Source organism: Mustela nigripes, chromosome 14 (genome assembly GCF_022355385.1).
Source record: "Mustela nigripes isolate SB6536 chromosome 14, MUSNIG.SB6536, whole genome shotgun sequence".
In the NCBI taxonomy this organism is placed as follows: domain Eukaryota; kingdom Metazoa; phylum Chordata; class Mammalia; order Carnivora; family Mustelidae; genus Mustela; species Mustela nigripes.
In genome coordinates, this window is record NC_081570.1 from 38,614,843 (window position 1) to 38,625,974 (window position 11,132).

Here is an 11,132-nt window from a genome sequence, read left to right on the forward strand (position 1 = left end):
AAACTATTTTTTTTCAATGACAATTCTTAATGTTGTCCAGATTGCAGTAAAACTGATAAAGAGACAGACCAAGGGTAGCATTTTAAACTGGTGCAACATATTTCGAGAGCATGCATAGCAGAAGCTTATAGTCATCAATCCTACAATCTCTCTTTTAGGAACTGTTTCTAAAAAATAATTTGGCAAATCTCTCTCTCTCTCTCATCTGTCTATCTAATATTATCTACTTTAAAAAAATATATTATATTAAAAAACAATGTTCACCAATGAAGATATGATAGAGTAAATTATGATATATAAAAGCAGTAAACAATTCTCCAACTATGGTATAATGAACAATATTAAAAAATAGGACAAATTGTTTTGATACCATGTTAAATGAATAGAATATAAAATGGTATATATACATACATATATATATATATATATATATATATATATATATATATATATGTGTGTGTGTGTGTGTGTGTGTGTATGATTCCTACTGTGTGAAAATGTGCTCATGGAAACAAAAAATTAAAAAATAATATGTAAAATTTTAAAAACTATTAGATTTAGCAAAAGGATAATGGATTAATTCATTTATTTAACAAATATTTATTGAGTGTGTCCTATATACCAAGCACAGTTTGGGGTGCTAAGGATACACAAATGAATACAAAGATGATAAAAATCCCTATTCCCATGGCTTACTTTCTAATAGATGGAGGGACTGGTAACAAAATAAATAATACATTATAGTTTTCTAGATGGTGGTAATAAGTGTTATACAGAAGAATAAAGCAGGAAGATCAGGTATATGGGGGGCAAGGGATATAATTTAATTTTAAATGTATGACTTATTTGTGTTTAAATATGAATCTATTAATTCATAATTTTTAAACAAAATGTTATTTTTTGTTACAATAGGGTACAGCCCCATTATTTCAGAAAATGCATGTTTAATATCCAAAGTTTAGTTTCTCATTTCACAAGGTCAAGCCTGAAGATTATCATTACATTAAGGATAATATAGAACCAATGCTATTTGCACATAACTATCACTACCCTTAATTCAAAAGGGTATTTATTATAACTGCCTGTTAATTTGTTGTCTATCCCTTGGACTTGTATCTCTTTCTTGAATTTTCATAGCCAAACTTTTGAAAGAACCATCTATATTTATGATCTCCATTTCTTTACACTTTCTTCATCCCCCCAACTCACTCATTATCTCACACAGCTGGCTGGAACTACTGCCATGTCACTAAAATGGCACACAATAAAGTCTCTAATGACCTCTACATCTCTACAAGCATTGGGCATTTTATTACTTTAATTATGTTTGACCTTTCAGTAGCAGTTGGCAGTGTTAGTCACTCCCTCTTTTTTAGAAAAAACCTCTCTTCTTGGTTACATGACACCATACTATTTTAGCTTTCTTTCTACCCTTCTGGCCAGTTCCTCCTATCCTCTTTTGTGAGTTTCTCATCCCCTACCAGACTTTTACACCTAGGAATTTCTCAGAGCCCTGTCCTAATCTTCCCTCTTGAGTCTATACATCTCCCTGAGAGACCATATCTGACCCCACCATTCTGGTTATCATGTACCGGCTGTTGCCTCTGAGTCTATACCTCCAGATTCCTCTCTTGGGTCTTTTACCAATACACCCTACAGCCTACTTGACATCTATATTTGGATATCTCTCAGGCTCTTCTAGCTGCATATTTCCAAGTCCAAGATCATACTTTTCCATCCAAATCTTCCAAAACTCTTTCTTCTTATTACCCCCCCTTTTTTTTTCAGTAAATGACACCACCAGCCCTTGTGTTGCATATGCCAGAAAACCCAGGAATCATCTAAAACTCTTATCTCTCTTTTATCCTCTACATCTATTCAATCAAAAAATTAAATTGTTTTTCAGCATAATCTCTTCCAGTCCCATCCATGCTACAAAAGTTGGGTATTCATCCAATCTGAGGCTTTTGAAGGGGCGGGGGATGGGATGTTGGGGGGAACCAGGTGGTGGGTATTAGAGAGAGCATGGATTGCATGGAGCACTGGGTGTGGTGCAAAAACAACGGATACTGTTACGCTGAAAAGAAATTAAAAAAAATTTTAAAAATAGATACATAAGACAAAAAAGAAAAAAAAAGGTTAAATTGATTCAATCTTCTGTTAACCCTCAAATTCATCCACTTGTTTTCATGACTTACTGTTACCAACTTAATCCATCATCAGCTTTAGCCTAAGGTATTGCAAAAGACCCCCAAACAACTTCCCTCCTTCTGAAATATTCTCTATTAAGTATTAAGACTGATCTTTCTAAAATGCCATTCTGATCATATCCTGCTTAATTTCTTCATTTTCTTTACAGTGCCTTCAGAATCAAGTCCAGATCTTTACTTTGGCTTACAGAAATCCTCTCAATATCACTCCTATCTATCTCTCTAGTCACCTTCTCTTTAGAATTTCATGTTCCAATCATATTGGCCTTTTCTCATTAAAAATGCAATGTTCTGGGGCACCTGGGTGGCTCAAAGGGTTAAACATCTGCCTTCAGCTCAGGTCATGATCTTGGGGTCCTGGGATGGAGCCCCATATCAGGCTCTCTGCTTGGCAGGAAGCCTGCTTCCCCCCCTTTCTCTGCCTGCCTCTATGCCTACTTGTGATATCACTCTCTCTTTCAAATAAATAAATAAAATATTTTTAAAAATGCAATTTTCTGTCTCATCCCTTTGACTTCAAATACATTTTATTACTTCACACATATCCCTGCTTACTATGATATCACCTATTTATCCTTTAGTTCTCAGCATAAGTAACACACCTAGGGAAGGTCTCCTATCCTTTGGGCAGGTTAAGACTTAAATGCCGAATAGTGGCCACAGCATGCTTAACTCTCCCTGTTGTCATAGTTATCACACTTTTCTATACTTAGATGCTTGATTCCTAGCCCAGTAGACTATGAGCCTTATGATAACAGTTATCATATCTCCTCCTACTATTTTGTTCTGATACCTTGCATAATTCCTGATCTACTGTAACTACTTGTAAAGATTTATTGACAGGGAGAAGGAGGGAGGAGAGAAGGAGGAAAAAAAGGAAGAAAAGGAGGGAGGAAAAGAAGCCTCACCCAATCATTCTTGAGTGAGAAAGGGGAAAAGGAAAGAAATGGTCAGGGAAATTAATAAATTTTTAAGTTATTTGAAACATTTTAAAGTTATCCATTTCACATGTGTTACTTATAAAACTGAAAAAGCTATTTTACATTTTACAGCAAGGAAACTGAGGCATATAAAAGAAATGTCATAGTTCATCATGTTGTATCTTCCATCTGGAATTCCATTTCCTTAATTTTGTTCATGTCCCATTTCCTTGAGTTCTACCTGAAGTACCAAGTGCACCCAAAGGTTCTCCTTTACAATCCACAGTCTTAATCATATAATTTTCTTTCTTTTCTCTAATCCTAAAGCATACTTTATGTAATTCCCTAATGGTTTTTAGCATAATGCAATTTATTTTGTACCTATTTCTGTTTGTGTTTAATTTCAACTTGTTGAAAATAAAATTTTAAAGAAATAATGTAGATCAGATTATTCATATTATCACCCCAAGACCTACCATAAAGTTAGATGCTCAATAAAATTATGTTAAATGGAAGCCACTTTTGAGATTTAGATTAAACTCCTCACTCTTCCAAAATCGACAAATCAATCAGAAAACTTATTTCAGATCTGCCAAAGGCCAAACACCAGTATGCAACTTCTTGCTTATTTGTGTCTCCTTCTCCCACCTTCCCCACACATAGAACATGGAAGGAAATGTAAACTTGGGAGTTCTGAAGTCTCTGGATGCCACCACTTACTGCTTGTACAAATATCCTAGCCTTAGTTTCTGCTTGAGTAAGAATATAGATTTTGGCTGTCTTGTAATGTCAGTTCCCTGCAATGCCTATCACAAAGCAACTTCAACCTTGGACAATATTTAAAAAAATAATAAATTGCTGTTGCATAAACTTTAGCCTTAACCACCAACACTTCTTAAGAAGTCTAATATGGAAATAAAAATAGAGTGAGCTAAAATAAGCAGAAAGTTTCTGAATTTTTCAGCTTCTCCATTTTGTTGCTAGATATTCTGACCTTATCTCCTCAAGGCAGAACAATCTTGAGTAGCCATATATTTGCTCAATGGCTTTTTAGCTGCTTCTTTTGTTCATCTGTTTTCTACAACTAGTTGATTGCCTTCAGGCCTTAGTGTAGTTTTGGTAATCTTTTTGACTTTGCTAACCCTAGACTTTGGATGCAAAGCTACTCACATGCCTTCATAGTCTCCCTTTTTATGAGACTGATGCGCTACCTACTGTGCTAACGAGGCACCTCATAGTCTCCCTTTTTAAAAACCAGACTGAGATACTGTTTATTTAGTAGGACTTTATTGGTCATCTTTTACTTGGTCTTTCTTGGCCCATCAGTTATGGGTCCCTATAACAGAGGTGAAGAAGAATGTCTTATTTCACCTTGAAGAGGTGAAAGTGTCTTTCCTAATCTGGTACATATTTCACCCAGGAAATTTAGAATTTTTAGTATTTGTCAGGAGGTAAGTTTGTTTCCAAGGCCTGTTCAGAATATTAAAGGAAGTGAAGTCCCTAGATAAGAAAAGTATCAGAAATTTCTTTTGTTTGGTTGTCTTGGATTTGGGGAAAACCAGAACTAGGAAAACACTAGAGGAGATATTCTAATACTTCAATCTACAATGTCTTTGTCAGTTTTGACTCCGGCTCTTTTCTAGAATCCTAAATTATGATGAACTCCTCAGGGCCAATAATATCTAATAATCTGAGAGCCAAACGGTCGTGTACAATTTTTGTGTTGCCCTAAGAACATTTAGAATGACTACTGGAAGACAGGTTCTGGTACAGGTAACTGACACAAGAAAGAGAAGAAAGTCCTAAGCAGAAAACACCAAAGGGGCAGAAACAATCCTCAGAACAAACCATCAGCAAACCAGAGTGGAACAATTATGGCATGTATAAATGAGTTAACAAAATTCTTTTTTTTTTAATAATTTTTTTAAAAAATTTAATTTTTTTCAGGGTAACAGTATTCATTTCTTTTTTGCACCACACCCAGTGCTCCATGCAAGCTATGCCCTCTCCAATACTCACCACCTGGTTCCCCCAATCTCCCACCTCCCGCCCCTTCAAAACCCTCAGACTGTTTTTCAGAGTCCATAGTCTCTCATGGTTCACTTCCCCTTCCAATTTCCCTCAACTTCCTTCTCCTCTCTAACTCTCCTTGTCCTCCATGCTACTTGCTATGCTCCACAAATCAGTGAAACCATATGAAAATTGACTCTCTCTGCTTGATTTATTTCACTCAGCATAATCTCTTCCAGTCCCGCCAGTTGATAAAATTCTAAAAAAGAAAGTTCCCTTTGAGGACAGATCTTTTCTGTCATACTATATCCCCAATATCTAGAATAGTCTGTGACACATTAAGATGACCAATAAAGTCCTACTAAGTAAACAGTATCTCAGTCTGGTTTTAAAATGGGGGACTATGAAGGCATGTGAGTAGCTTTTCATCCAATGTCTGGGGTTAGCAAGTCAAAAAGATGCAAGATGAGACTTATCAACAACCTGATTTGCTCTGGTACCTTGTACCTTACCAGCCTGATGAACTACAGTAAACTGATTTTTAATATTTAAGCTCTTTTAGACATTTAGAAAAGCCCCATGACTGGAAAATGGCTATTTCTAAGAGCCTGCCAACACTGGGTAAGAGTACTAACTTCATTCTCAGGTATTATAATATAAATTCAAGGACTCATTAATATTCTAAAATTTTGCCAAGAGCCCTGACAGAAAGGTCCCAAAGATAATCTGTAAGAAATAAAACAAAACAAAATGAAATGATTAAAGCTTAAGACTTTTAAAAGCACAATAAAAGAGAAGACTCAAGCATTGAATAGTTGGGAAAAAGGGATGGTGATTATTGTTGCTGTGTAAGATTCCAACACAGAGCCTCATAAAAGAAGTACAATGTTATTTCAAGGACTCTCATGATTAGATCAACAGTTATGTCCTTTTGTTGGCAAGGTTTGAAGTACAGATCTACACATATACCTATTAACAGAGATATGTGCTATATTATTATCCACTGGGCTGAGTTCAGAAACTCAAAACAAAGGCCAAATGCCTAACCCTTGTCCAGAACCCATCGTCAAAAGGAGATCCAGGAATAGCAGTATAGTTGACTTGATGCAGCAAAACAAGAAAACAAAAACAAAAAACCAAGACCAGGAAGATACTTTTATCTTTTAATAAAATGTTTTCATTATCATCCAATGCGTACACTTTTACAAACCTGAGCTTCTCAGCGCAGCATTTATAGAAAATTGCCAAGTATCATTTATAGATAAAAGCACAATTCAATATTTATGAATTGCTAGTTTTCTATAAATATAGACATTTGGAGATAATCTCACTAGGCATTAAAATTTGAACATGGATCAAATCTAGAATAATATTAACAATTCCTTGCATTTGTATAGTGTTTTACATAATACTATTAATAATAGATGACATTTATTGAGCACTTAGAAAGTGCCAGGCACTTTACATGTAAATTCTTATAACGAATTCAGTTTAGTTCAACAAGCATTAAATTAATACCTACAGTGTGATAGATTAATAACACTGTTTCTGTCTTTAAAAACTCTAATTTTGGTGCATTCAATCAATGTTTGTTGAAAGAATAAGTGAATGGATAGATGAAAAATTGATCGGTTTGGATGGTACTGTGGGGTAATAACAATACCACAGGCTCCTCCTCTCAATATCTATGGTATTGGGAAAACACCTACCATCTCTTAGCCTCCATTTTTTAATCTGTAATATAGGAATATGTAAGTTCTCCCTTGCAAAACTGTTGTGATAATAGTGCCAGAAATGTAAAATATGTAGAAAGAATAGGATCTCAGTAAGTGAGAGTAGTTATCATCATCATCATCATCATCATCATCACTACCATAATTAATACTATTTTATTTTACTTATTTTATTTTTTTTTATTTTTTAAAGATTTTTATTTATTTATTTGACAGACAGAGATCACAAGTAGGCAGAGAGGCAGGCAGAGAGAGAGGAAGGGAAGCAGGCTCCCTGATGAGCAGAGAGCCTGACATGGGGCTCAATCCCAGGACCCTGGGATCATGCCCTGAGCCAAAGGCAGAGACTTTAACCCACTGAGCCACCCAGGTGCCCCCATTATTAATACTATTTTAAATAAGCCTATCAAACTCTCCTCACCCTTGCTATAGCAATGAACAAGTATAACTTTAACATCCACAAAGCATGTAACATCTATATAGAAATGCCACCAAAAAAAAAAAAAAACAAGCGAAGCAAGGGAAATCTAAACCCTAGTTCTCATGTTCTATACAATGTTCTATACAATATGTTCTTTGTTATTTTACATAAAATATATTACATAAAAATTTGTTTGTTATTATACAACAAATATATACAATGTTCCACTCAATGTTCTATACAACATCAATGCTCAGTCTAAGAAACAAAAATAAAAACAACATAGAATCAATTTCAGTTATGTTTCCAAAGATACCATGATAAGAGGCAGGAAGTTTACCAAATAACAGACTATACCTTCTCTAATAATGGAGTGCTGGTCACTCCATATAAGGAACCATGTTCCTTATTACAGCATTCTCAAAGAGCCTGAGACCTAGAGCCCAAACCATAGGTATCAAGAAACTCAACTTACTCCCCTCAGTGCCAGTGAGGCTAAGCCCTAGCCATTCAGCAAATAAACTTTGAGACCTGGATCAAATTCCCAACCAGAAGGAGGCCCCATTCTGATCACTTACCATTTGGGTCTGCTTGTAGATTTCACCATAGGGGCCATCCCATCTCTATATAGACTCTTGGTTTTACTGAAGTTAACAATGTTGAAAATGACTCTCTGAAAAAAAGAGAAAAGTTTATCAGAAGATTATGCTTTGCAAGTTGTCACTTCTTGATAATCAGGAATGGAAATTATAAAGCAAGGTTAGAAGAAGCCATATGAAATAGCTACCAACAATATAATGAAAAAAAATGGTGCCTGCAGAATATCAAAGTATTTGTGCCATCTTAGTATAGTAGTCAGGAGCACAGACTTTGGAACCTACTCTACCACTTTCAAGCCATGTGACCTTGCCAAGCTACTAAACCTTTCTATGTCTCAGTTTCTTCATTTGAAAAATGGGGATAATAAAGTACTTAGGGTACTTAGAATTACTGATGATAATTAAGTAAGGTAATATATGTATAGTGTTTGGAGCCATGCTTTGCACATAGTTAATGTTACATAAATTTTAACTATTATTATTAACTGCTCCCTTTCTCCAGGCTGACCTAAAGTTTATATGGAAAAGAGTAACAGTATTACTAGAGTAACAGTGTTGCATTTAAAGTTCAAAAAAGATAACTGAATGCAAAATTGAAATTCAAATGTTCTGTAACTGTTCAGCACCCTTTCACTAGACCTGGAGGATATGTCCCCTTTTGCACTTCCTTTTGTTATCCTCTGCTCAGGGCCAGGGGTTCTGAGCTTAACCCTAATCTCGGCATCAATTTGTAGGAGCATATGTTCTTGGATAAGTCCCTTCCCCTCTCCAGGTTTCACCTTTAAAATGGGGTAGTGGAGTGCTCTAGATACTAAAATCTTTCCAGAAGGGTACTAGAGTTAAAAGAGATCAGCCTTAAAGGAAAAAAAAGCAAAAATGAACTTTTTGGGACTTCATCAAGATCAAAAGCTTCTGCACAGCAAAGGAAACAGTCAATAAAACAAAGAGCCAACCCACGGAATGGGAGAAGATATTTGCAAATGACAGTACAGATAAAAGGCTGATATCCAGGATCTATAAAGAACTCCTCAAACCCAACATACACAAAACAGATAGTCATGTCAAAAAAAATGGGCAGAAGACATGAACAGACACTTCTCCAATAAAGACATACAAATGGCTATCAGACACATGAAAAAATGTTCATCATCACTAGCCATCAGGGAGATTCAAATTAAAACCACATTGAGATACCACTTTACACAAGTTAGCAGGACAGGAAATAATGTGTGTTGGAGAGGATGTGGAGAAAGGGGAACCCTCTTACACTGCTGGTGGGAGTGCAAGTTGGTGCAGCCACTTTGGGGAACAGTGTGGAGATTCCTTAAGAAATTAAAAATAGAGCTTCTCTATGACCCTGTAATTGGACTACTGGGTATTTACCCCCAAAGATACAGATGTAGTGAAAAGAAGGGCCATCTGTACCCCAATGTTCATAGCAGAAATGGCCATGGTCGCAAACTGTGGAAGGAACCAAGATGCCCTTCAACGGATGAATGGATAAGGAAGATGTGGTCCATATACACTATGGAGTATTATGCATCCATCAGAAAGGATGAATACCCAACTTTTGTAGCAACATGGATGGGACTGGAAGAGATTACACTGAGTGAAATAAGTCAAGCAGAGAGTCAAGTATCTTATGGTTTCACTTACTTGTGGAGCATAACAAATAACATGGAGGACATGGGGAGATGGAGAGGAGAAGGGAGTTGAGGGAAATTAGAGGGGGAGATGAACCATGAGAGACTATTGACTCTGAAAAACAATCCAAGGGTTTTGAAGGGGCGGGGGGTGGGAGGTTGGGGGAGCCTGGTAGTGGAGGGCATGTATTGCATGGAGCACTGGGTGTGGTGTATAAACAATGAATTCTAGTACACTGAAAAGTAATTTAAAAAATTTTAAAAAGAGAGATCAGCCTTTGTTTTGGTAAAGAATTTATTATTACAAGTGGAGAAGAGAGATGGTGAAAGAGAAGAGTACTGGGGATAAAAGATACTCAACGACCATTGAAATTAAGTCCAAAGGAGAGAAGATGAGGACTAGAGCAAGGGCAGGAAGAATAGTTAGAGAAATAGGGCAACTTTCAAAAGGTTACCATAGGCTAGTTTTTCTATCCATAGGTAGTGAAAGAGAAGGAAGCATCAAAATTCACATATTATTGCATTGAAATATTTATTGTGTGATGTATTATATAATATCAAGTGCTAGGAATTTTATACATTTTTATAAATGTTTAAATATTTTTTCTATAACTAAAATATTAACCTCTCCATTTTACAGATGTAGAAAATGAGCTCAGAGAAGTTAATCAATTTGTCCAAAGTCATGCAATTAATCTATGGAGAGTTGACATTTAAATCTAGGGAATAAAAAAGATAAGTAAAATGTCCATGATCTCTACCCTTGAGTTATTCACTAAAGTTCCAAAATTCCATAACTATAACCAAGCCAGATTTGTAAAGGGCAAAAATAAATACAATGGCAATTTCTTAAGCCTTTAAGGTTTTGTTTTCTTAAAAGAGAAAATCAAAACTATCTTCTCTGTCTTCATATATGGGACTACCATAGAATGCTTTGTTCTATGAAATTAGCTCTTAGGAATAGCGTGTTTTCCTTTCTGCTCAGAGACCCAGCTACCAATCACCCATCACAGGGCATTTCAGTTGCAGACCTCTCTTCTGTCATTAAATTAAGTCATAAAGAATGCCCAAGACTCTTCAATTATTAATAACCTGGACCTGCCTCTTGTCAGTTCAATTACTTCTCCCAGGGTCTTGACTACTGTCTGACTTAAGAAAATCAATATCAAGGTAACAAATGGCCTTTGAACTTTACAGGGCTAATTTCCCTTTTCTCTTCTGAGATTTTCCAGATGTCATATCCATTTCCAGTGAACTTGGAAGCCATGCTGCACTTTTAGGATCTAGATTAATGCTAAGTATAAGGGAAATCTAATATAGAAATACTGTTCATCTGTGAAGCTGGAATAAAGAAATGAGAAAGTGTAATATCCATTGATCATCAATATCCTACTATCCTCTGCACAGGAAGATTTCCCAGATCTTTTAAATATGCTATATTATTTAGCTGTTCCATCCATAAACAAAAGTTATCTATTTTAGCCCAATTTTAGACATGAAGAAATTGAAATAAAGACTCATAAAAACTATACTTTCTCTATGACACTCCATGAAAAGAGAACAACATCTCTTGCCATTCTCCACCCAAACTTTTTT

General features: G+C 35.7%; 1 protein-coding gene across 1 annotated transcript in view; it reads right to left on the reverse strand.

The window, feature by feature from the left end:
- The window catches only part of LOC132000847 (cytosolic carboxypeptidase 6), a 747,331-nt gene extending 739,368 nt beyond the window's left edge, over positions 1–7,963 (reverse strand). The window contains exon 1 of the mRNA XM_059374673.1: positions 7,873–7,963. Within this exon, the coding sequence (XP_059230656.1) occupies positions 7,873–7,910 (38 nt within the window). The 5' untranslated portion in view covers positions 7,911–7,963. The remainder of the gene's footprint in view (positions 1–7,872) is intronic.
- Between the last annotated feature and the right edge of the window lie 3,169 nt (positions 7,964–11,132).